This window comes from Bos indicus, chromosome 12, assembly GCF_029378745.1.
Source record: "Bos indicus isolate NIAB-ARS_2022 breed Sahiwal x Tharparkar chromosome 12, NIAB-ARS_B.indTharparkar_mat_pri_1.0, whole genome shotgun sequence".
NCBI lineage: Eukaryota > Metazoa > Chordata > Mammalia > Artiodactyla > Bovidae > Bos > Bos indicus.
This window is the reverse complement of record NC_091771.1, coordinates 68,051,318-68,078,818: the sequence shown is the minus strand read 5'-3', so window position 1 is coordinate 68,078,818 and position 27,501 is coordinate 68,051,318. Positions and strand designations below refer to the sequence as shown.

At 37.9% G+C, this 27,501-nt stretch overlaps 1 protein-coding gene and 1 non-coding gene across 3 annotated transcripts in view; both read right to left on the bottom strand.

Moving 5' to 3' along the window:
- Positions 1–27,501, bottom strand: part of GPC6 (glypican 6) — a 1,232,201-nt gene that overhangs the window by 612,010 nt on the left and 592,690 nt on the right. For both annotated transcript variants that reach the window (XM_070800380.1, XM_019971626.2), the window contains exon 3: positions 9,722–10,113. In XM_070800380.1, coding sequence (XP_070656481.1) covers positions 9,722–10,113 — 392 coding nt within the window. The remainder of the gene's footprint in view (positions 1–9,721; positions 10,114–27,501) is intronic.
- On the bottom strand, positions 16,326–16,397 carry TRNAE-UUC (transfer RNA glutamic acid (anticodon UUC)). The gene has a single exon. It is a non-coding gene; the product is annotated as a tRNA-Glu (tRNA).

Genomic DNA, 27,501 nt, shown 5'->3' with positions numbered 1-27,501 from the left:
TTTAGGATTCGTGTTGTCCCTTAATTGGTACATTTTAGCAATGGATATTTCCTATTAGTAACAAAGATGTCCAGTTGTTGCCTACATATTCCATGGCCCCAGAGTTCTCATACTTGTGGAACACACGCAAACAGCCGACATGCCAATCAAAATGGGTTTATGAGAGCCCATCATGGTTAGAAACATAGAGAAGGTTCTCCAAGGGAAGAAGGTTAGGGCAAGGACACACAGAGAAGGGCAAAGGGAGGCTGAAAACAGAAAGAAGAAACTCAAAGACACCAACAGAATCAGTGAATAGAGGTTCACCATCTTCCTCTTCTGAGGGTTATTCTAGAATAGTACTGATACATTTGCAACTATCTGTTTGAGGCTCAAATGACCTGGACAGAATTTGGCTGGCTGATTTTCCCAGGATGTCATGACCTGATATCTGATCCTACAGGGGATAACCAAGATGTACCTCACATCAAGGAGACATACCATGAAAGTTCAACATTATAGAAGATTCCATTGGTGGGGTCTTAGATGTCTCAGCAATGTGAAATTGCTATCAAGATTTCTTTAATGGCTTCAACTTTTGACTTGTTGCAGAATGATCACAACTTCTTTATGAATGGGCTCCAGTCTATAGACCATGCTTTGTTCAGTCTGTTCTAGAAAGTACAGGAACAGAAGAATTAAGGTTTCTAAGCAAAAAAAAAACAAAAAACAAAAAAAACAAACACCATTCTGGGCAAGATGCACTTGCTAAAGTTCATAGCATTCTAATGGCCAAATCAAAGGTCTATTTTCTCTGCCCCTCCCACTTGACTATCTGCAACGTCTGATGCTGCTGACTACCCTATTTCTTGAGCACTTCTTTTTCTTTACTTTCAAAACAATATGCTTTTGGTCATTTGCCTTCTTTTTTTGTATCCTTTTCAAGTATTTATACTCCCTGATGTTTCATCTGATCCTGTTAGCTTTTCTCTCCAGCTAAATGTTATCATCCCTTGCCAACAAACATGTCTATGTTGTGTGCTTGGTCACTCAGTTGTGTCCAACTCTTTGTGACCACATGGACTGTAGTGCACCAGGGGGATTCTCCAGGCAAGAACACTGGAATGGGTTGCCATGCCCTTCCCCAGGGGATCTTCCCAATCCAGGATCGAACCCAGGTCTCCCACAGTGCAGATGGATTCTTTATCATTAAGCCACTGGGGAAGCTGAAGAATACTGGAGTGGATAGCCTATCCCTTCTCCGGGGGGAAGTTCCCAACCCTGGAATGGAACTGGGGTCTTCTGCATTGCAGGCAGATTCTTTACTAGCTGACTGTGTTGGTGATTCTCAAACCAGTCAGCAGGCAGACAACAGTTACTCAGAACAAACAGTGTGCCCGGAAATGTGCTTGATGCCGGAAAAACAATCTGAGAAGACACTGCATTTTATACCCTGCTGGTTTGCTCCTTTGTTTCTCCAGATGCGTGTTCCACTCTGCTCCACCTGCTTGGAATTAGGTCTCAGTGGTCACCTGGGCAGTTACAACAGTTTCCATTTCTGCATCCGCCATCAGTTTTCCCCACTCCAGTTTATCATATCCATGAAACAGAGATTTTCACCTCTTTCCTAGGAAAGAGGTAAAAATCTGACCACATACTTGTCTTTTGAAAAATCTTAGCTATCACTTCTTGCCAATGCAAAGTCCTTCAAATTCCTTAGCTGGAAATACAAAATCCAAATAATGCAATCCAGACCTCCTGGCCACATCTCAACAAAATCAGGACCTGCCACAATTCATGCCTTTAACCTGCTGGGTCCTTGGCAAGGAAGCCCTAGATCTTTTCCTCCTGTGTAAGACCCTATTCATCCTGTAAGTCTAAGTCTGACTATAACCCACTCTAAGGTGCCTTTTCCAATTTTTCAAGGCAAAGGGAAGCATACATTTCTTTTAATTTACATAGCATTCTTCCCACACCCCTATCTTCATCTTGATCCTTTGTACCACACTTAAACTTTTACACTTCCATCCTTTTGGATACACTGTGATTTTTGTCAGGGTAAATGCTGTTCATCGTTATTTCCTGTTTCTTACAGAACAATGTCCAGTGAAGAGCAGGTGCTCAGCACATTTGTCTCTCAAAAGTAGTGGAATGCTTTTCAGCAAAGATAGACAAACATCATGATATCATTTATATATGGACTCTAAAAATGATAACAATGAACTTATTTACAAAGCATAAATGGACTCACAGTCATAGAAAACAAAATTATAGTTACCAAAGTTGATAGTGATGGGGTGATAAATTAGGAGTTTGGGATGAACACGTATACACTATTATATATAAAATAAATAAACAGCAAGGAGCTACTGTATACTATAGGGAACTATACTTAGTATCTTGTAATAACCTATAAAGGAAAAGAGTCTGAAAAAAGAAGATATGTATATATATGAATAACTGAATCTCTTTTCTGTACACTTGAAACTAACACAACATTGCAAATTAACTATACTTCAATAAAAAAGAAAGGTTACTTTTTAATTATGCAAGAAAAACAGACAAGCACAAAAATGTTAGTGAAAGAGGCAGTTTTTATTCAAGGGTTCCGTCTGAGTTTCCAGTCTTATTTCTGCCTATTCCCCGCTATTTATTTCATGCCTCAGGAATACCCAGGAGTGCTTGCAGCTCCCTGCACTCATCTGTGGCCTCATGTTGTGTTTCTGCTAAGTTTTTCCTCTGCCCAAAACACCCTGCCTCCACTACGCTTGCTGCCCTCATCATCTGTGAATGTCCACATATCCTTCCACGTGTCCTTCAGGCCTCTCTACAGTCCTGAAAGTTCCTCACACCCCAAGGTTAAGCTAGATGTCTTTTCTCTCTATTCCCAAAACAATTACTGTAGAATTGACTTTATTAGATTATCAATATTATTAGATTATAATATCAAAATCATTAGATTTTGACATTATTTGTTTCTGTCTCTCTCCCAATTAGTATTTGTAAGTACTTTAATTTGCATAGTCTTTGTATCTTAAGAACTTACCCACAGTACCTGATGTATACAACACACTGAACTAATGCTTATTGATGAGGCCTTAGCTACATTGCCACAATGGCTCCACTTTTACAAGAATTTAATAGGATCCAATGAATGTTGAGTTATTACAACCATCCATCTTGGACTATAGGAGAGAGAAAGATCATACCTGTTAGATATTGTCAGAACTGTGGTTGCCAAACTTTTTCTAGCTAAGTTGCATTGGCACAGAGTTAAAGAACCCCTTACCTTCTCCTTTCTTCTATGAATACAACTTCAAAACGGGATTCAATGGGGAGAAAAGTGCCCATTTTATTGGAATTCCAAAAGATAACATAATTTTAAAATAAAATAGCCTAACAAGCATCTGGTGCTTCCCTAGTAGCTTAGACAGTAAAGAATTTGCTTGTAATGCAGGAGTCCCAGGTTTTAACCGTGGATCAGGAAGATCCCCTGGAGAATGAAATGGAAACCAACTCTTGAATTCTTGCCTGAAGAATTCCATGGTCGGAGGAGCCTGGCAGGCCACAGTCCATAGGGTCGCAAAGAGTTGGACACGACTGAGCGACTAACACTTCACTTAACAATACATATGTTATTAAAAACAGACACAAGCTACCAAAAGACCATAAAGAAAGGATATACAAAAAGCTCTTAATGCATTGGAAATAAATGGCTTCATTCTCCTCAATTTTCACTCTCTTAATCATTTTCCAAACACACACCTAAGTGTGGCATTTTGCAAGATAATTTAAAATTAATAAGAAAGATTTTTATTGTTTTAATCAAAATTACCAAACAGTTTTCATAAAAATGGGACCTTGTCTCTTGCCTGGAGTCCTATGTAGAACACTACACATGCTGTTCTTCAGGGGAGAAACTCTTTTGTTCCTTTGATCCCTGGACTTGCTCACACCCTTACAATTTCCAGTGCTTATCACAGCACCTGGATCATGGTAAAATTCATACATCATCAATGAAGTAGATTAATAAGCTATTTTTTGCTGTTTTGGCCAGCAGTACTAATGTTATTTTGTTACTATTTTTTTAATCATGAAATTATTTATTGATTGATGGCAAAGCACTTTCTAAATATAATATATTGTCCACACCATCATCATCAAACAATAAGCATATATTATTCATGCTGACTTAAAAGTTGTAAACATAGAAACATTATTGATAGCTTCAAAAGGCTTACCTATTCTTCCTAATATTGTATATTATTGATTATATTATTATTCTATGTTAGACAATCATCAATTACAGAAGAGAATACACAGACCATAAAATAACTAAAAAAAAAAAAACTTTCATTCACCTAAGGCCTCTTTGTGGTCCTTTTCATTTCTGGATGAATAAAAAAATTAACTCCAATCAAAAGATGACCACAGAAGGAGCAAAACAGGTCATTTGGGTGACAGGCACAACAGGTGGTCTTAGTTTGTCTTAAATTCTATCTCAGAAGCAAAAGCTAGATAGAATATCATTTCCTTTTTAGACTATATCCATGGCATATTCTTTAGAATAGTTTTCAATTATTATCAAAGAATATTATGAATGGATGTATTGCCTAGCCTTCATTTCATCGAATTTGATGATCATTTTTTTTTTTTTCAGCCTTGTAATGTACCAACCACAGTTTTGGAAAATGGACTTTCTGTTTATAGCTTTCTAGGCACATGTTGTTAATGCAAGATTGTTTATTCAGCTGGATGTGTCCGTTAAGAGGCTCCCCATGCAAAGATGCTATTATGGATAGCAGACATAGGCAGGTGTCTGTTGATAATAAAATTCTGGTCGTACTAAAGCCAGACTTTCTTTCCAAAGTTCCAACCCACAAGGAATAAAAAAAAATTAAATAGAAAAACAGATGCATAATAGATCTGATAGATAGAGAGAGAGAGAGAGAGAGAGAGAGAGAGAAGTGATAGCATTTGGCCACAGTTCAAGTTCTATAGATTCCAATTCCATTATCTACCTAATTTGTCTGGAATGAATCAATCGAATGACTTTCATAGTTAAAGTGGTTGCTACTGACACAATTTATAGCTTTGCCTCATAGACGTCATATTTATTAAAGCAAAAAGATATGAAAGTCATGTCTTTTTTGTTTAAATGGCTTCAGGATGGACCAGTGAAGACACTACAGTCACTTGCTGATGAAAAATAGAAGCTCAGTCTAAGCGGACAATTGTTAATATCTCTATGCAGCCCTGTTTCTGTTCTTCCCATGTCTGATTAGCTTCAGAGGCACTGATGGCACCCAAATTTCCATTCACGAATGGGTGTATATAAGGAAGTAAGAGTGGTGCTTTCAAAAAGGGATCATGCTAAAAAAATAGTAAGGATCCTCTCTCTCAAGACTATTACATTATCAAAATTTGCTTTTATGTTCATTTTAGAGCTTTGTCTCCATGCTTACTTGATATCATTTAGCACAATGTGGAACATGGAAAGTGAATGGTCAAATCTACAAACACCAGTAAGTTTGATGAACCCATGGAAGGCAGCTCAGGCACTTGAGCATATCTACAGAGATGGAAAGAATCACACATGAACAATGGTATGTCTCCTCCCACTTTAATCTCTTTCATTAAAAAATCTTAAACCTGCATGCAGACACACAGAGCACAGAGATTAAGAAACAGTATGTTATCGGTAAGTATGGAACCCCCTGATTATCTCTTTTTTATAATACATTGAAACCTGATCCCCAGATGTTATTATTATATGATGTTTGTGTTTATTATTCGAAAGTTTTCTTCTTTCTTTTTTTCCCTGCTAAAGAGATAAATTTTCCGATCAAAACAATTAATTAGAAGCTATTAATGATGCCGTCCTAGATTTAAGAAGCCATTGTAAGAGAAGAGACTTCTCTAGTGGCTCAATAGGTAAAGAATCTGCCTGCAATGAAAGGGACACAGGAGATGTGGATTCAATCCCTGGGTCGGGAAGATCCCCTAGAGGAGGAATGGCAACATACTTCCCTAGAGGAGGAAATGGCAACCCATTCCAGTATTCTCGCCTGAAAAATCCCATGGACAGAGGAGCCTGGCAGGCCACAGTACACATGGTCACACAGAGCTGGACACGACTGAGCAACTAAGCACATGGGATATCATATATATTTTAATTCCTAAATTATGTATTGCTTTGTACTTTTTAAAAATTTATATAAATGGTATATGACTTGATGGACATGAGTTTGAGTACGCTCCGGGAGTTGGTGATGGACAGGGAAGCTTGGCATGCTGCAGTCATGGGGTCGCAAAGAGTCAGACACGACTAGCAACTGAACTGAACTGAAACGGTATATATTTTTTGGTGATTTTATTTTTTTTGTCTCAAAAAGATTTTTGTAACTGATTCATCCACATATGTGGCTGTAGTTCACTTATTTTCAACGCTCCATAGGATTTCAGAAGAGATCATCAATTATGCAGATGGGACATTTGCCATATTTTCACTGTATATGTTATTATAAATAATGTTGCTGTGATTCCTACACATAGATTTGTATACAGGTGAAACAGTGTGTCGAGAGGTTAGAACTTTAGTTTTAAGATACGCATGTATTTGATAGCACATGCCTGCATGCTCGGTTGCGTGTCTGACTCTTTGCGATCCCATGGAATATAGCCCACCAGGCTCCCCTGTCCATGGGATTCTCCAGGCAAGAATACTAGAGTGAGTTGCCACGCCCTCCTCCAGGGGATCTTCCCAACCCAGGGATCAAAACTGTGTCTCCTGCATCGCCGGTGGATTCTTTCCCACTGAGCCACCAGGGAAGCCCCATTCAGTAGCACATGTATTTTTAAACAGTTATTTAAAATTAACGTGTTCCATCCAAAGCCTAGAGAAAGACTTGTGAGATGTGAGATGGCAAGAGTAAGTTCTAAAAATAGTTATGCTGACGTCATCAAATTAGTTCCCTACTTTTCTGGTAAGGAAATTCCCCAAATGTTGTGTCAAAACATTTGTGTCAAACTGCTGTGTTTTGCCAAAGAGATAAATTTCCCAGTCAAAACAATTAATTAGAAGCTATTAATGATGCCTTCCTAGATTTAAGAAGCCACTGTAAGAGAGGAGGGAAACTGCAGGATAAAAAAATCCCCTAAGCCAAGGTGCAGGAGGTAAGTTGTTACAGTTTGTGAATCTCTATTTTGGAATTTTGCCTTGAATTCCTTAACTCTTCTACAATCATTTCACAAACTCCAAATCAGTCAAGTAACAGACCACAAGGAAACTTCAGATATATGAGGGGCTAACCCTCAAACACAATTCTTACTTCTCTTCTTAATATAGTCAGTCTTGTAATATTTTATTCTCATCACAAAGAACAGTTTGGGTGCTGTAAGTCATCGGCACCCAAATGGTACTAGTAAATCTGCATCTGATTTAGTCAACTACAGACCATCTGGTCATCATTAGGTAAGAAAGTTCACTGGTAAAATACTTAAATTGCTAAGTCATAAATTATTTGAGAAAAAAAAAATTCTCAGCTTCTAAACCAAGGCTATATATTCCCATCCATCTCTCTCTGTTTCCATCCATCCATCCATCCATCTTTTCACTTACTAGAAGGCAGTAATCAGATGTCAGTATGGGATTTATGATTTGAATAGATTAGGGCTAATGATACTCAGGCCAAACAAGCCAATATCTTCATAAAATAGTAAACATTCATGGTCACATGACCACTAACAACATTGCAAGCCCACAGCAGCTATTCTGCAAATGAATGTTGGTCATGAAAAAACCAAGGGAAGAAAGATCTCAGTGTTGCAGAGTACATCTCACCTCATGCCTAGAAAACAAAACAAAACAAAACTGAAGGTCATACTCCACTGATGGTTGGTCCATGATATCAGTCTTTACCAGGAAGGTTGACGCGTCAGTTTTTGGTAGACAAAGATCTCAAGGCTGGGACAGGCAGGGAAAGACAAGGGGGAGGCGCCATTTCCCGGCTGCCCTTAACGCCGTCCTCTGAGAAACAGGAAAGAGAGTCATCTGCAAACTCGCTTGTGGCTTTTTAGATGGACTGATAGAAAATATTCTCTTACCTCACTGAGACTTCCCCAGAGTTAAATATATGTATCTAATCATTATTCACACTCAGGCAGACTCTATATAAACAATCAGGACTGTCACAGGTATCAATCCATGCTTTTAATTTCTTACCTCATGTGCCTCAAAAGCTGGCAATTTCATTCTTCAATAAAAGCAAGGGCTTCAATTTGAAGCCACCGTGACTAACATTTTTTAACAACAAAATCTATCTCTCAAGAATATATGGAATATATATTTATTTCTTATATCAATCTGTATGTCACAGACTTACCCAAGTGATCATTTTCCTCTTATGACTCCCCCTGGCCAATTCCTTATTAATCCACCTTTGGGCTTCTATTTCCTTTGGTATTTAGAATGTTGTTGATTTTTCAATAAAAAAAATTGTTTTTAACATCAAAGTTATAGGCCCTTTGTATTATTAAATCCCTTGTGATTATCTTCCTTAGAGCATTCTTCCAAAGAATCTTTCCATAGGCTCAAGTAACCTTTTTAAGAATTGCTCATTTAAAAAATGGACTGCTATGAATTTTACAAACAGAGCCATAGAGAAACATTTCTTAAGGGTATATACATCTTTCTACCAAGATGTAAATACTGAGGAGATCAAAGTGGACAAAAATGAAACATGGCAGGATAGTACCAATAGTTATAAAAAATATATGGCTATTTGGCACAACTCTGCAGTAAGAAAGTAATATTTAGCAATAATCTTTGTACAAACATGACCTTCTTTGGGTGACATAATACCAGACTCCTGTTATCTATTGTTTTAACTTTACCTCTTAAAGTAATCATCTTCCAGTTTATTTGTTGGACAGCCCTCATAAATGGGCAAGCCTATCTCATAAGAGCAGTTGAATGTCAAGGAAGAATTTAAACAAAGGCATATATCCTTTACACAGGAAACAGTCAATGTTTAAAAACAGCAGTGGAAAAAGACCCCATCCATTAAAGGTTTAGAGACATCCTCAAGGAAAGACACATACATGTATTAGTGGTTTATCTTTCTCATAAGCCCAATGCAATACACAGCATTGAATTACAAAGATAATGGATAACAGAAAGAATTCTCCACCAGAGTCTACACTTTGTATTCATTAGTCCTCCCTAATCCAGTTGTACAGGTGTCAGCTAAAGGCTCTTCTTTTACTATTAAGGAATTTGCCACATTGACAAGGGTGATAAAGAAGAAGAAATGCCAGGTGCTGGTGTTTTGAGCGGCAACTTGTCTCCACTTGCAGTCACCATGAAGACTCACCTTGTGACTTCACAGAGGATTATAACCTCTGGAGAGACTGCTGCATGAGTATTTATCATCCTTAGAACTGATCAGAAATGCCAAGTGGTCATGGTTACAAGACACCTGTTTTCATGCATTCCCTGCTAAAAGCTTCCCTGCTGAATTGCTGATAAATATTGACATTATGTTTCAAACCACATGGAATGGCTTGAAATCCTGGCTCCTCTCACACAAAGAATTAAGCTTTGACATTTAGCTGATTTAGCAAGACCACTGTACGTGAGAACTTTTACATGAATTTTAAAGAAAAAAAAAAACAAACACTGGTTTTAAAAAACAGAGAAAACGGGAAAGGCCAATTAGAAAGACAGTAGAATTTCAATTACCTTGGACACCCGATTTGCAACTTCTCTGCCCACGGTCAGCCCTTGGACAAATGTCCGCGCAGCAATGAAGGCGCGGGTGATCTGAATTTTCAGCTTCCGGGGAACATCTCCAAACGGCTTCAGCTGGTCTGTGTATTTGCTCACGCACTCCAGGTAGTCCTCGCTGAAATGATACTGCGGGTTGATCAGCTGAAACATCCGTTCTAGGAGCCGAGCCCAGAAGTCATTGAGCATTTCCTCCAGATTCACATTGCCCCCCGTGTAGTATCTCTTAAGCTCTGTAAAGAGGTCCTGGAACACTTCCGAATTCTGCATGTACAGCATTCCATAGGTCCGTACAAACATATCATTTAGTGACTTTTCTGCATTCTCCAGGAGCTCTCGGAAAAACTCTGCAAATTAAAACAAGAAAGCAGTCATAAATTAGAAATATCTAGGAAGTCCAAAATATCCACTTACCTCAAAAACAACTGCTTCTAATGGTTGTTTTCACGGAAAAAAGAAAAATGTCTCCTGTGATTAAGGTACCAATCAACTGATGAAAATATTTTAAGTGAGATTTGACTTGTATCTAAGATCTTCTCTCAAAGAAAACAGAAGAGCATATGATTTCTGTTGGAAAGAACATCCATTACATTAGGAATTTACCATTGAATACTCTTCTAAAGAAGTTCAATTATTTTTCCATTTGTTGTAAATTTTAGAAAACTCTATTAACTTGAATCAGAACATGTGGCTAAGTATTTTTGTTAATATAATAAATGCATAACTGATAAAAACATTTGCTTCAGTCTATTTAAAAATCTGTTCTAGCCACTCATTCAATTAATTTGCTTTTATTTGGAAAAGTTCATAAATGGGATATTCAAAGTAATGAAATATTTGGACCCTTTGGAGTTGTTATATATAGCAATCAATTATCAGTGTTTAGAGGCTCATAGTATAATTAAATTCACTTAATACCAAAGCTATAATAAACAGAATTTAGGCTGCCATAATGAATCAGAAAGTTATGGAGTACCATGTATTATTATGATAAACTATCACTATATAGAACTTGAACAACATACAGGTATTTGGGCTTTCTGGTTAAGAGGTTCTAAATGAAAAAGAATCTACCAAGACATGACCACTTTCATCCTGAAACAGCACTTGAATATTTCTGGGAATAGTTACAGTATGTAAGAAATGGGATGGAAAAAACAATGTCCCTGTTAGACTCATTGGCCCTCATATTGGTCTCCCTCATATATATGGAATCTAGAAAAAAAATGGTACTGATAAACTTATATGCAGGGCAGGAATAGAGACACAGGCATAGAGAATGGGGACATGGAAAGGGGCAGGAACAGGAAGGGGAGATGAACTGGTAGCATAGGACTGACATATATATACTACCATGTGTAAAATAGACAGCTAATGGGAAGCTGCTGTACAGCACAGGGAACTCAGCTCCGTGCTCTGTGATAACTTGGGGGGGGTGGGGGGGGAAGCTGGAGGGAGGCTCTAGAGGGAGGGGATATATGTGTGCATGTGGCTGATTCACACTGTAGTACAGCAGAAAATAACACAACATTGTAAAGCAATTATACTCCACGCCCCCCCACCCCCCCAAAAAAAAGAATACAGAGGAAATACAGAGTTCATGTGTGTACAAAGTTTATCCATTTGCACCAGAGCAAGCTCAAGCGTTATCCCATTTGGAGAATGTAATTGGGGGTGGGAAAAAGGCTAAGGAAAGATTATGCTTCTGAGTCTATGAACCCAATTCCCAACAACAAAGAAATTCCACTTTACCGCCCATTGTTCTCTCTTATTCCCAGAAGCTATGGCCCCCTCAGCCAATGCAGGGAACAATCATGTCCTCTATACCTCAAGGAACTCCAATAGGAATGAATACAACAAAAATCTCTTTTTTTTTTATCCAGAGGTTTGGGGAGACTTTTTCCTGAGATGCAGAAGGAAAAATCAATGACTCTCTCCATGGCGTCCATGGGAGCTACACCTAATTTCTTCTTTATCAGAAGAAGCACTTGACTTAGCTACATTGAACTATTGTCTTGATAAAATTGTGTCTATAATGGTGATTATTTTGTATTTGTTTTCAAATATAACTGATATGCTTAAATTTAAAATGGACACTGTTCAATGTTTATCCTCTTATTATGGTGGTTTCATGTCTATTCCTGGAGGCCATCCTCTTAGGCCATCTATTGCTGCATAATAAACCACCTGAAAATGGAAAGGCTTAAAAAAAAAAAAAAAAAGGGAATTCCCATAAGGATAACAGCTGATCTTTCAATAGAAACTCTTCAAGCCAGGAGGGAATGGCAAGACATACTTAAAATGATGAAAGAAAATAACCTACAGCCCAGATTATTGTACCCAGCAAGGATCTCATTCAAGTATGAAGGAGAAATCAAAAGCTTTTCAGACAAGCAAAAGCTGAGAGAATTCTGCACCACCAAACCAGCTCTCCAACAAATACTAAAGGATATTCTCTAGACAGGAAACACAAAAACGGTGTATAAACTCGAACCCAAAACAATAAAGTAAATGGCAACGGGATCATACTTATCAGTAATTACCTTAAACGTAAATGGGTTGAATGCCCCAACCAAAAGACAAAGACTGGCTGAATGGATACAAAAACAAGACCCCTACATATGTTGTCTACAAGAGACCCACCTCAAAACAGGGGACACATACAGACTGAAAGTGAAGGGCTGGAAAAAGATTTTCCATGCAAATTGGGACCAAAAGAAAGCAGGAGTCACAATACTCCTATCAGATAAATTAGACTTTAAAACAAAGGCTGTGAAAAGAGACAAAGAAGGTCACTACATAATGATCAAAGGATCAATCCAAGAAGAAGATATAACAATTATAAATATATATCCACCCAACATGGGAGCACCGCAGTATGTAAGACAAATCCTAACAAGTATGAAAGGAGAAATTAACAATAACACAATAATAGTGGGAGACTTTAATACCCCACTCACACTTATGGATAGATCAACTAAACAGAAAATTAACAAGGAAAAAAAAAAATGTATCTATAAAGCTCACTAAAGCAAAGCACAGTAAAATGAGGTATGGCAATAAAAGGCATTAAATTTATTAAAAAAAAAAAAAGTGCTAAAATGGACACTGTTCAATGTTTATCCTCTTATTATGAAAGAATACACTTTTTCTTCTTAAATACAGAAATTCTATTGCTACAATCTCAGCAAAAATTGAGGAATTATCTGAAATTCATGGCTTGTCACCCTTAAGGCACCAAATAGTTCTTATTTTAATTTTTATCAAATGCTAAAATCAGGCTACATAGTATTAAACCTCTCTAACCTTCAAGGATTCATAAAGGAAAATCAGATGGGGAAAAAATTTTCAAAACTGTCAAAGGATTCATTGGTCAGAATATTTATATATGTGCTATGCATGCATATCTGCTAAGTTGCTTCAGTCATGTGTGACTGTGCTACCCTACAGACTGTAGACTGCCAGGCTCCTCCTTCCATAGGATTCTCCAGGGAATAAAACTGGAGTGCGTTGCTATGCTTTTCTCCAGGGGATCTTCCCAACCCAGGGATCGACCTCGGGTCTCTTTTACTGCAGGCGGATTCTTTACCATCTGAGCCACTAGGAAAGCCCTATTTATATATGCTATTTGCCTATGTTATTTATGATTTTATGAAATCAGAAACAGTTTAAAAGTTTTTCAGAAATTTACTAGTCACTTAGATTGTCTTAAAAATGTAAACTATATTAAATTATTAATATTAATACCAAAGTATTACCATAATAAAACCTCTCAGTCTTGAAACCAAAGATGAAAATAGCTTGGCCTTATTCATATAGGAGCAGGTAAAAGGTGTTACAGATTGTGAAAGAAACTATGAAAGAATGGAAAAATCACTGAATTGAAAAATACTAATATAATGAGATTGGAAAGTGGATTCTCATCACGAGCTCAGGATGGTCTATTCATTTATCTTCTTTTTGAGGTCAATTATTTTGTTGGACTCAGAAATTAAAGCTTAATTTATTGAATACAGAGTACTGCCTTCAGCAATGAATTGTCAGTAATCAATAATGTGGTCTGGATTTGCAAGAGCTAAACAAAAGAGGGAGTTGTTTTCTTCTGGTTCTTGTTGCTCTCCAAAGACTTGAGGTATAAATGCTTTACTGTAGGGATTAAATTTTTTTTTATTTAAAATTAATTTTTTAAAAATTGGAGGATAATTGCTTTTCAATGTTGTGTTGGTTTCTGCCTGTATTTCTTTTATTGAAAGTAACATTCCTAGTGTTTCCTCTCCTGACATGGGGAAAATATTAGTCTCTGACCACTTTGCAGCAAAATGGGTAAAATCAGATTGCCCACTCACTGTGTTTTGTGGTTTATTTCTTTATGCCTAAATTAGTAGTCATAATTTTATGAATATAGAAACTCAGTTATCATATTTCCATAAATATGGTTCAAGAAACATTTTTTCAGATGCCAGGATTAAATTTGTGTCTAAGGGTGTGTCATTGACTCAGAAGTTTGCTCTTCGTTTTACCAGTCCTCAAAAGTCAAGTTATTATTCCTTGTTCAAAATCATTATATGGTTTAGTGATCTCACAGTCAAAGTTAATATTTGGTACTAAAGGATGCTAATACATCAGGCAATTATGACAAATGTTGCTACCTTAAAGTACATTGATCTTAGATCTTATGAAAGATGGGGATCCGAGGTACTGAGGCAAAACTAATGTCCTCCAAAAGATAAGTATACTCATTTCGTTTTTAGCATGCCCATAGACTTAAACTTCCACCTTTTGAAGGGTGACTCTGAACAAAGTATTTTATGCTTGAATGAAAACTCTCTCAGCAAACCAACAAGATGGGGATTAGGAAGGAAGACAGTTACCAGACCCATTTTGCTGAGAAAGTATTATGCCCAAAAAGCATAGAGAACTGAAGAACCACATAAAGAAAGAGACACGACTCAATTTAACCCTTTGCTTATTAGGTAAGGGCAAAGCTCTCATTGGATACAGGCTTCAGTCAACAAAAAATTCTTATCTGCAAGAAAGAGTATGGCAAATAAAAATGCTTTTATTTATTTATTTTTCTTCCCCAATCACAAAATATACATCAAAGGTGATGGCTTAGGGCTCAGTTACGCTTCACAGAAGCACAAAAGAACTTTTTCCAGCCAGCTGTAGCCTCTGGGAGGATTTTATTCATCTAGAGGGGAGATGTGGATGTGAACATCTGTTTGCTGCGGGGCAGACTGCCCCAACTGGGAGAGCAATCTTGTGGATAAAAACCACCACTGTTTCAAAAGCAAAAAAGAGAGTCTATGCACACCGCCGACGGTTTGGAGAGGCCTCTAAAGGGGCAAAAATCAACTCCCAGGAGCCAAAAGGCTCCGTAAGGATATCTGTGAAAGGCTTCCATTTATTGCCTCCAAATGAATGGATCAAAACGTCAGGTGCACACAGGACTAAGGAGAAGTACAAGCAAGAGGAGAAAGAGGCAGACTGAAGGTTCTCAAGGAATTTGCAGTCTGCCCCAAAAAGCAAACGCTAGGCCCGTTTACGCTGGAAGTGCTGACTAGTTGACATTACCGTAGCAGGACTAGGCATGGCGACCGGATCAAGCACTGTTCAGCATTTACCTAGAAACTGTAGTGTTTTCCTATTCTCTTCTCATGCTCTCCAAAACACTCCTCACTGCCAGCTCATTTAAAATTAGTGCTTCAGGTTGGTGGTATAAATTCATGTCATCATAGAACCCAGTGAGTGAAAGCTCTTGTCACGAGTTGGTGGAGACTGTATCTACGCATGATCACAGCATCTATCCCACCAGGGGGAGCAGGTCTATTGACTTTGCTTCCCTAAATCCACATATTTGTGTTGAGTTTATCTCTCTCCTAATCTCTTCTTTCTGCCCTCCCCTCCACAAAAGCATGCTCTATTGGTTCCATCAGCTCACAACCCAAGCTTTGGCTAAGATAAACTCCAAGTTGCTGGCATGGAGGGTAAATGATTCAGAAAGCTGATCTCAGACAAAGGCTATGATCCAGACACAGGAAAGCTATGGTCCTGCCCTCTACCCAGGCCCTTTTCAAGGTGAAGTGAATAGAAGAGTCCTTCACTCTGCACACACCTGTCAGCTTTCCAGCGTATCTTCTCCTTTCAAAGTCTCCTTGCTTACATCATCAACTGATGTGAGCACCAGGGAAATGCTGAGTTAAGAGGAGCATTAAAGGAGGAGGAATCCCAGTGCCATTTACTCTTGTCTCCCACAGACTTTGAGGGCTAAACACATGGTCCCTAAATAACCTGTCTCTCCCCATTCCCTGCAGGGTGAGACTATAAGAAGGTGGATGCTGCACAGGGAGTCCTTGTTGCATGAAATGTCACCCTCGGCAGACTGTAGCTATGTGGAATGCATGACTCAGTGCTAATCCTCTACATCAGAGGTCTCTGCCTCAAAATTACTGACATTTTGAGCTGGACAATCTTTTTTTCAATTAAAAAAATTCAAAAATTTATTTAATCAAATTTATGTATTTACTTTTGCTGCACTGTGTGGCTTGTGGGATCTTAGTTCCCTGATCAGGGATTGAACCTGGGCCCCCACAATGAAAATGCAGTGTCCTAACCACTGAACCATCAGGGAATTCCCTGAGCTGGACCATCTTCCTTGAGTGTCTGCCCTGCGCACTATAAGACAATAGGTAGCACGCCTGGCTTCTGCCTATTAGATGCTATTGGCCCATCCTCCCTCCAGCAGTGATGACAAAATTGTCTGCAGACATAACTGTCTCCAGCACATGCTCAGTCTCTCCAGTGAGCTCTACTCTTCTGCTAAAAAATCCAAATCCCAGAAGCCTAGAGACAGGCCATCGAAACCTTCCAAGAAAAGACCAGCTCTTTCCTATACCTCATCAGTCTGGCAATTTATTTACAAGAAAAGTTCCAGGAGCTGTGTGTGCTTTGAATGAAAGGAGCTGAAATGCACATCATATTCACAGGTAAGCTTGTTAGTGACCAAAACTACCATCTCCATGTATGAGGCCTGCCATAGGACAGGCCTTAAAAAGTGGTGACTAGGTAGCGAATAAATAGACGGTGAACATGAGCACCCAGTGAAATACATCCTGACTCCATCTGGATGGGGCTCCTTTTAGGAAGTGATAACATTGCGGCCCCGCCTTAGAGGGAAAGAAATCCTACAACTGCATCTTAGAGCAGACAAAACTGATGTGCTGTCTTGTCATCCTCCAAACACATGTATTTCAGTTCAGTTCAGTTTAGTTGCTCAGTCGTGTCCGACTTTATGTGACCCCATGGACTGCAGCACACCAGGCCTCCCTGTCCATCACCAACTCTCAGAGTTTACTCAAACTCATGTCCATTGAGTCGGTGATGCCATGCAACTATCTCATCCTCTATTGTCCCCTTCTTCTTCCACCTTCAAACTTTTCCAGTATCAGCGTCTTTTCAAATGAGTCAGTTCTTTGCATCAGGTGGCCAAAGTATTGGAGTTTCAGCTTCAGCATCAGTCCTTGCAATGAATATTTAGGACTGATTTCCTTTAGGATGGAAAAGTTGGATCTCCTTACTGTCCAAGGGATGCTCAAGAGTCTTTTTCAACACCACAGTTCAAAAGCATCAATTCTTCAGCTCTCAGCTTTCTGTATAGTCCAACTCCAGAGTTCAGACAAAATGTGGTCCACTGGAGCAGGGAATGACAAACCACTTCAGTATTCTTGCCTTGAGAACCCCATGAACAGTATGAAAAGGCAAAAAAGATAGGACACTGAAAGATGAACTCGACAGGTCAGGAGGTGCCCAATATGCTACTGGAGATCAGTGGAGAAATAACTCCAGAAAGACTGAATAGACAGCGCCAATGCAAAAACAACACCCAGTTGTGGATGTGACTGGTGACAGAAGTAAAGCCCGATGCTGTAAAGAGCAATATTGCATAGGAACCTGGAATATTAGGTCCATGAATCAAGGCAAATTGGAAGTGGCCAAATAGGAGATGGTAAGAGTGCACATCGACATTTTAGGAGTAGTGAATTAAATGGCCTGGAATGGGTGAATTTAACTCAGATGACCATTATGTCTACTACTGTGGGCAAGAACCCCTTAGAAGAAATGGAGTAGCCATCATAGTCAACAAAAGAGTCCGAAATGCAGTACTTGGATGCAATCTCAAAAACAAAAGAATGATCTCTGTTCATTTCCAAGGCAAACCATTCAATATCACAGTAATCCAAGTCTATGCCCCAACCATTAATGCTGAAGAAGCTGAAGTTGAACGGCTCGACGAAGACCTACAAGACCCCAAAAAGAGGTCCTTTTCATTACAGAACGAACACCCAAAAAAGAGATCCTTTTCATTATAAGGGACTGGAATGCAAAAGTAGGAAGTCAAGAAATACCTAGAGTAACAGGCAAATTTGGCCTTGGAGTACAGAATGATGCAGGGCAAAGGCTAATAGAGTTTTGCCAAGAGAATGTACTAGTCATAGCAAACACCCTCTTCCAACAACACAAGAGAAGACTCTACACATGGACATCACCAGATGGTCAAACTCATGTATTTATACCTATCTAAACATGCAAGGGCTTTCCTGCTGGCTTAGACAGTAAAGAATCTGCCTGTGATGCAGGAGATCTAGGTTTGATCCTTGGGTGGGGAAGATCCCCTGGAGAAGGGAATGGCCACACACTCCTGTCTTCTTGCCTGAAGAATTCTATGGACAGAGGAGCCTAGCAGGCTACAGTCCACGGGGTTGCAAAGAGTTGGACATGACTGAGTGACTAATATTTCTATTTTTCAAACAGTCATATCCTCCCATGCTCCAAGTTCATGTGTATCTACAAGCAAAATAAAGCTTGGTGATTATCAAGACAGCGCTGCCAGACTTTCATTTCCTCTCTGGAGGCTCTGTCTGTCCAGGTCTATGCTTTGCCTGGTTTCACTGCTGTCTCTCCTGCTCCTGGTTCTACTGAACTCTGCCCGCACAGCCCATGATCTCACCAAGCTGCCTTTCACATTCACTCCCCTACTTCACTGAAGCAAAGCCTATCATGAGTTAACACTGAAACCACTCTGTCTCCCATAGTACAGCGAAGCCTTCTTCCATCCAGTGATCGAATAAACTCAGTTTGGAACTTTGTTGTTGTTTTCAATAAGCAATAAGATACCATGTTTTATTTCTTCATTATTCACATGAAAGAACTATGTAAGGGAAGGAGGACAACTAATTTGAATAGATATCTGATTATATTATCTTTGTAGTTTTTTTTAAACATCAGTTGAATTTTTGTGTAAGAAACAAACCCTCAGTAGGCACTTTTTAAAATTATGGGGTTTAAATTAAATACAATTATTTTAAAATAACAACTTATTCAGTAAGGGAGAAATCAGAATCTGGAGTTATTGTGAGATAAAGCTGCTTGTCAGCAAAAATTAGTTTGGGATTTGCTATGTCTTTATCTCTTAATTCATACTTTCTCTTGCTCTGTGTGTACATGTGTATGTTTTCAGATAATGTTTATTATATTATAATAAGCATTATGATTTACTCAATCAATTCATGCCAGGAATTAATAAATGCCTATATAATTTCAACCACCACCACATAAAATTTCAAAGGGACCTAATAGTAGTAATTTATAAATTTCCTGTTTGAGGGATTATTATACCCAAGTAAGCACCCCCACCCCCAATACATCTGATTTAAAATGCAGTCAACATGGCAACAGAATATTTTAATTATTTCCATTTGTACCTGATACATTTTTGGAGGAAAGTTGAAATACGTAAATGAAAATGACAATTTAATTAGAAACAATGAATGATGGTAATTTCAACAGAACTAGAGATAGGACCTAGGAAGTTGCCTGATGTTTAACACAGAAGGCATTTTACACCATGTCGAACACCGTGTTATGAGCTTTTCATACTATTTTGCAGATAAGGAAATTGAGGCCCAGAAATGTTAAGCAAGTTTCCCTAGACCACTGAACTGGCATATAACCCAGAGCTCCAAACCAGTGCTGACAAACGTGAGTTGTAAGAAACAACTGGATACCAGGGAAGCTTTGCTGTTTACGCTGTATGTGTGCTGTGCTCAGTTGCTAAGTTGTGTCCAACTCTAAGTCGCTAAAACCCTATGGACAGTAGCCCGCCAGGCTCCTCTGTTCATGAGAGTTTCTAGGAAAGAATACTGGTGTAGACTGTCATTTCCTCTTCCAGGGGATCTTCCTGACCCAGGGAATGAACTCATGTCTCTTGCATCTCCTTCATTAACAGGCAGATTCTTTATCACTGAGCCACATCAAACAAACAAAATATAAACCAACAATGACTAAGAAATATGCAACAGAGATCTCATGTAGTTCAAATGGCCCAAATATTTAATATTCAGCGCTTTACAGAAAAAATTTTGCCAATCCCTGGCATAAAGGGTCAAAATCCTAAGTGAAATGTTTGAAGATAAATTAATCAAACAAAACGTATTATGCCTTTGAATTCTTGCAAGTAGGAAGACAATTTAATTATTAGTCTGTTATCTCTAAGTAGTATAATAAAAGTTCCTTCCCTCCATTATTTTATCTTAAGAAATTCACTCTGACAACTCTGCAGCCCATTCATCTCTTTATATTCCCCTGCAAGGTAAGTACAATCCAAAAGTAAATTCTTAAATCACTTAAATGATTTAGAGGATTTCGGTGATTTTAGTTATTTTAAAGTAGACGCCACTAAATTTTTCTAAGAGTGGTTTAATGAGTCCTTGGAGATTTTCATAAGGAGAATATCTTACCATAAACCTGGAATTTAAAGTAGACAGTATAAAATGAAAAAGGAAAGGAAAAATAACCACGAGGTTAAGGTAAAAATATATATTTTAAAACTCTCTGTTCATGATAATTAATGAAAAGAGAAATTTAAACTATCTTATAACATCTTACAAGGCTCTACAACACAATGCAATGCTCATAATACATCTACAAAAATTATTTTAAAAAATAATAAATAGCATCAGTTGCTAAAAATATTATAATGTATAACTCAAAAGTTCCTCACTATGTCAATCCAAAGGCTATTGTCATTATATTCCTCCCATCATGTGTTGGAAACTCTTGTAGATTATATATAAATAAGTAGAAACAAGAATTATGAGGAAATACTCCTAATCAATAAATCGAAAACAAACAGACCAAAAAACCAAAGATACAGTAAATGTATCTTTAAACACATTATTCAGCTAAATTGGACATCACCATTCTATATTCTTCCAAGGTATCTAATCCAATTGACTAGACTTTTTCATGAAGAAATTTTAAATAAAAAGTCCACAGTTTATAATCAAATGTGTTTGTTTAAAAAAGAAAAATCAACATCCAAAAATCCTGTACTTCTCTACTATTAAGGTAAAGTCAGTGGAAGAAGCCCAATGCCAGGAGATTTTTCAGAATCAAATGTGTATTCAGCTTCAAATAGAAAAGTTACCTGGAAGCAGCAATCTGTAACTGGCTGATGGAAAGAGATTTGAAGCAACAAAGCAGATTATAGAAATCGTTGATTTGAATTCACATTTCATAAGGTTAAACTTTATCTAGACTTAGGGATGCTTTACACATTAGCTTGATAAATGATTTATTTCTTGGTAAGTTATTTTTCCCAAAGATCTCTTTTAAAATAAGAAAGACTGATTAGGCCACTTATGATCATAAGGTGGTACAGATAAACCATTAATTCTGGGAGTCATGCATTTAAGTTTATAATCTGCTGACGGTTGCTCCCAAAAGCAAACAACTGTTTTGAGCCTGCAGACTGTGTATGTATCTCACCCTAAGCAATGCATGTGAAATTGAAAGCTGGGATACTTTCTGAATTCACCTTCATCATCACACACCTCCTTAGAGTCGGCCTACAGTGTTCTTTAGGTTTTCTCCATGATCCTGCATTCATTTTTTTTCCCCACAGATGCCATTAACCAGAGCATCCATTTAATGCATTAGGAACCTAAACTACAGATCTTGAAATCATTTCCAACTTTTTGTCTTCCTCAACTGAAAAAAGGAATGAAGCTTCTGTATAATGCTCTGTTCAGAAATCCAGTTCTCTGTCCAGTTCTCCTTACTTCTTCGCCCAAATACTTGTTGTGCCAGAGAGTGGAAAAAAGTCTCTCCAGTACCAAATCACCGAGAATGAATTCTGGGAAGTGGGGACAAAGCCAGTTTGCAGAAGAAAAGTCAATAATAAGGACCTAGGGTTATGATGCTGAGAGATTGTGTAGGTTTTTAGAAATGGTAAACTGCAAGGAGATCCAACCAGTCCATCCTAAAGGTGATCAGTCCTAGGTGTTCATTGGAAGGACTGATGTTAAAGCTGAAACTCCAATACTTTGGCCACCTCGTGCAAAGATTTGACTCATTGGAAAAGACCTTGATGCTGGGAGGGATTGGGCGCAGGAGGAGAAGGGGACGACAGAGGATGAGATGCCTGGATGGCATCACCGACTCGATGCACGTGAGTTTGGGTAAACTCCGGGAGTTGGTGATGGACAGGGAAGCCTGGCGTGCTGCGATTCATGGGTTCGCAAGGAGTCGGACACGAATGAGCGACTGAACTGAACTGAACTGAACTGAAGGAAGAGGAGTCAAGTGAAATTGCCTTCATCCTCCCTTTCCCACAGAATACAAGGCTTCTCACTCTTCACTGCCCAATAAACTCAGTTAAAAAATCTTGACACCAGGCTGAAATCTAGACTAAATCAGGATTCCTGGGAGTGAGATCCAGGTATTGGCATATTTTCAAGCTAAGCAAGTGGTCCCAAAGTACAGCCAAGACTGAAAATCACTTCAGTTCTTTTGTGTTCTGTAATACTTTCACTTTAGGTCAATGCATGATTGGTGGTGAAATGAGCAGAGAAAGGAGGGGAAATGATGGAGGGGCAAGCCATATGATATATCATGAAATACCCTGCTTTCTCCTCCCTTTCACTTACTTTCCCCTTTCTCTCTTTTCACAACAGAAAATTAGCATTCTGGTCTTGGGAAGGCAGCCTAGCATCAGTCAAAGTGTCAAGAGTATGAGAAGGGCACTGCCAATGTTCCTAGTGGGGAAGGGGATAAAGGGGAACTAGTCTTTTCCTTTGTCCTCCATCTCTTCTTCCTGTTCCGCCACTTAACACAAACACTCCCCTGGTCACCCTCTGTCTTCACTGCTTCCAGGACAAATGACTTTCCCAGTGGTGAGGGAAAGAGGGGCATTGTATGGATGAGGGAGGACTAAAGTCTAATAATGTCTGAATTAATTCATGCCAGAAGAACAGGAATGATTACAATAGTCTAATCAGGGCATCATTTAAGCACATAATACAGATAACAGAAGTCTATAGGCTCCATAGATTCTATGACAAGTGAAACCTATAAATTTTGAACATAATTTTGAACATAATTACAAATATAAAATTAGGCATAGGACCTTGAAAAGGGTCTATTCAAGTGAAGGGTCTTGAAACATAAGCTTTACCTGCCTCACAGGAAATCTGCATTCAGTATAAGCCATGGAGCAGAAACTGATAAGACAGAAAATGATATGAAAGTATGTACCAAGTACAACTCCAATTTTTAAAGACATAAATACACACGTTGAGAAAAAAATAAAAATGCAAATGCAAAAACAGCTTATTATGGATAGAATGTTATAGTTTATTTGTATTTTCTTCTCTGTACATTGTTAATTTTCTAAAATTTGCACTATGACCATAAATTGCCTTTATATTTGGAAGAAAGCAATAGATATTATTTTAGCATGAAAAATGCTCTTAAACACAAAAAATACTGCTTGATGACAGAGGGGAAATACCTAAATGCATAGGGAGGGCCAAAAATAAGCAAGAAATTTAACTCAAAATTACAGAGTAGATCAACAAAGTAGAGAGTTTTGAGTCTTTTGACTTTAAATCTAGTGGATTCATGCTGATTGGTAAAAATAACATATAAAAAATAAACAAAAAGTACAATAATGCTCTGAGTAAGGTTAGGCAGCTATCCATTAAGAAGAAAAAGTCTACATTTTTGGTTTTTGAATAAATGCTCTGAAATAATACAGATAATTTTTATTTATTTCTAGACTGAGAAATAATTTATCTAATTGATATAATCAGCATTCAACAAAATTCCATTGTTCATTATTACAGATATCAGCTCAAACTAAACTAAAGAAAAATAACATCAGTTTCAGAATTCAGTTATTATGAATTGAAAGTCATTGTTTTCTCCGCAGAGGTTTTTGCTGGGCATTAGTAGTGTAATTAAAAGACGCTTACTCCTTGGAAGAAAAGTTATGATCAACCTAGATAGCATATTCAAAAGCAGAGCCATTACTTTGCCAGCAAAGCTCCGCCTAGTCAAGGCTATGGTTTTTCCGGTAGTCATGTATGGTGTGAGAGTTGGACTGTGAAGGAAGCTGAGTGCTGAAGAATTGATGCTTTTGAACTGTGGTGTTGGAGAAGACTCTTGAGAGTCCCTTGGACTGCAAGGAGATCCAACCAGTCCATTCTAAAGGAGATCAGCCCTGGGATTTCTTTAGAAGGAATGATGCTAAAGCTGAAACTCCAGTACTTTGGCCACCTCATGCGAAGAGTTGACTCATTGGAAAAGACTCTGATGCTGGGAGGGATTGGGGGCAGGAGGAGAAGGGGCGACAGAGGATGAGATGGCTGGATGGCATCACCGACTCAATGGATGTGAGTTTGAGTGAACTCCGGGAGTTGGTGATGGACAGGGAGGCCTGGTGTGCTGCAATTCATGGGTTCGCAAAGAGTCGGACACGACTGAGCGACTAAACTGAACTGAGTAGTGTAGTGAAGTCGCTCAGTCTTGTCTGACTCTTTGTGACCCCGTGGACTGTAGCCTACCATGCTCCTCCATCCATGGGATTTTCCAGGCAAGAGTACTGCAGTGGGTTGCTATTTCCTTCTCCAGAGGATCTTCCTGACCCAGGGATCGAACCCAGGTCTCCCACATTGTAAGCAGGACGCTTTACTGTCTGAGTCAGTGGGCACTGGATGAGCATTAGTGCAGGATGACAAATTGTGTAACTCTAGAAATGTTTCTATAAACATTTGACAACAAAATCCTGAAGAAAGTCAAGGCAACTTCCAACCACCTCTGTTGCTCACCCACATTCTTGAGCTTGTTGGATAAGGCTAAGAGGTGGCACAGATTCCCCAGGTCATACCTTAGGATAATTTCATTCCTTAAAATTATCAAAGGGAAATGAACATCAACACCACTGGGCCACATAGATGTTTAACTCAAATGTAACTGTATTCTTTTGATGGAAGCATAAACAGTGGATATCCTGGTATAGGTATATAATAAGACTTACAGTATTCATGTTTAAGATATAAATACAAATGAACTAACTTTGATCTAAATTTACCTAAGACTCATTACATTTACTTTGCCAGTCATTTACCAGATTCTTCTCAAAGGAAAAAAAAATGCATTAATCCTATGTTATATGATGGCTATTTTATTTTTATAACATCCATCATTTGGAATGCAATGAATAAAACCAATTATTATTAAACATTTCATAAAATATCAATTACTAAGTGCCATATCTTTTATGAAATTTTACAGTGCTGAATGTATGTATCCTATTTTTCATAATGTCAAAATTAAAATAATCCCTAAAGCACATGCTTATTTTGATCCATTGGTATGTTTTAAGTTTACAAATAATTCTTGGATGATCTCTATCCCAACTTCTAAATTATATAAAAATTATAAATTATTAAATTACATATAAGTTAGGAAGTCTTAAAAAGAATATATTCAGTTAACTTTAAAAACCACAGATTCATTCTTTTAGACTTAATTGGATATTTTATAATATTTGTTGGCTTTTAGCCATATGTTATACAGTGATACAGCATCACTCTTATTTTATTCTGATGTGTGTCAGGAAGACCTCCCAAAAGCAATTAGCAATAGTTTTTAAGAAAGTATCTATGTATTATAAATTGTTAATCTCTACAACAGGTAGTCTTAAAACAGCCCTGATTTAGGGGAACTTGTTTAAGAGGCTTACAAAGCTTTCTCAATATAGCAATCCTTCGTTTTCTATTTTGGTTTGTATTAAATACACTGAGCTAGGAAAATGTGGCTTATTGTGAATGACTTGCTCTGTGGCCATTTCCCCGCCCCCCCCCCCCCCCCCCTTTTTGAACTGCTGATGGTAATGAATCTCCTTCTTCCAGCTCCAACTGCTGGATTCAGTTATCATCAAGAGCAGACATCAACCAGCACTCTTATCTTGCTCTGATGGATAGACTACTAACCTTTCACAAGATTAGAGACACAAGGTGCTCTGGAGATAATAAAATTCAAATAGGTTTATTTCAAAGGGCAACCCAATCTCACTTTTGTTCATGGGTCACTTGGCAGATCATTTGCCAATGCAGTTTTTGTGTTTTTCCAAGTCAGGTTCTGGTTCATTGTGCCAAAGATGTCAAATTAAGTGGGCTGCAGAAGCCATTTCCAAAGTAAGAACAGGAAACCTTGAGAAATAACATTATTTTAGTACATGTGATGAAACTCTATTGGCCATAATTCTAATTTTACTTTAATTGTACCTAGTGTACTAATAAAGTAAATCAAGCCTAACCATGTTGACAATACCAATAACTTAGTATCTCTGCCAAAATTTTATTTTAAATATCATAGTAAAAACTTTTTTCCCAGAGATATTTTAAATGAGTCATAATTAATTAGCCTTACTGTGTTTTACTAATAAATAAGGCTTTTGAAATGAAACAGTTATAATCAATTGTATATTTAAAATAAAATATTTTGCTGGGCTGCTTTTTTCTTTCAATAAATGGTCTTGGGAAAATTGAATGTGTGTGTGTTCAGTCACTCAGTCATGTCTAACTCTTTGTGACCCCATGAACTCTACAGCCCATCAGTCTCCTCTGTCTATGGCGTTCTCCAGGCAAGAATACTGGAGCAGGTTGCCATGTCTAACTTCAGGGGATTTCCCAATTCAGGGATCAAACCCACGTTTTTTGAGTCTTCAGCACTGGTAGGCCAATTGACCACTATCTCACACAATATATAAAAATTAACTCAAAATGGATTAAATACTTGAATTTAAGACCCGAAACCCTAAGATTTCTAGAAGCTCTAAGCAGTAGCTCTTTTACAACAATTTTATCAGTGAATATTAGGTTGGCCAAAAAGTTCACTTGGATTTTTTCCATAAGATGGTATGGAAAAATCTGAATGAATTTTTTGACCAATCTTATACCATATATATATATATATAATATGCCTCCCCAGGCAAGAGAAGTAAAAAGAAAAATAAATGAAACTACATCAAACAAAAAGGTTCTGTGCAGCAAAGGAAACCATCTACAAAACAAAACAACAACCTACTAAATGAATTAAGATATTTGTATCTCATCTATCTAATAAGGGGTTAATATTCAAAATATATAAACTCAGACAGCTCAACAACCAAAGAACCAGATAACTCAATTGGAAAATGAGTGGAGGAGCTGAATAGACATTATGGATTACTTTTGAGAGAACAGCCAAGAAATGGATCTGGTGGCAAAAATACACAGTAAATTATTATTGAGAATGGCTAAAAAATGGATCTGGTGGCAAAAATACACAGTAAATGTTAGTTGCTGTGTGATATCTTTATGGAGGGGAGCAAAATTTGCCATCTCAAAATA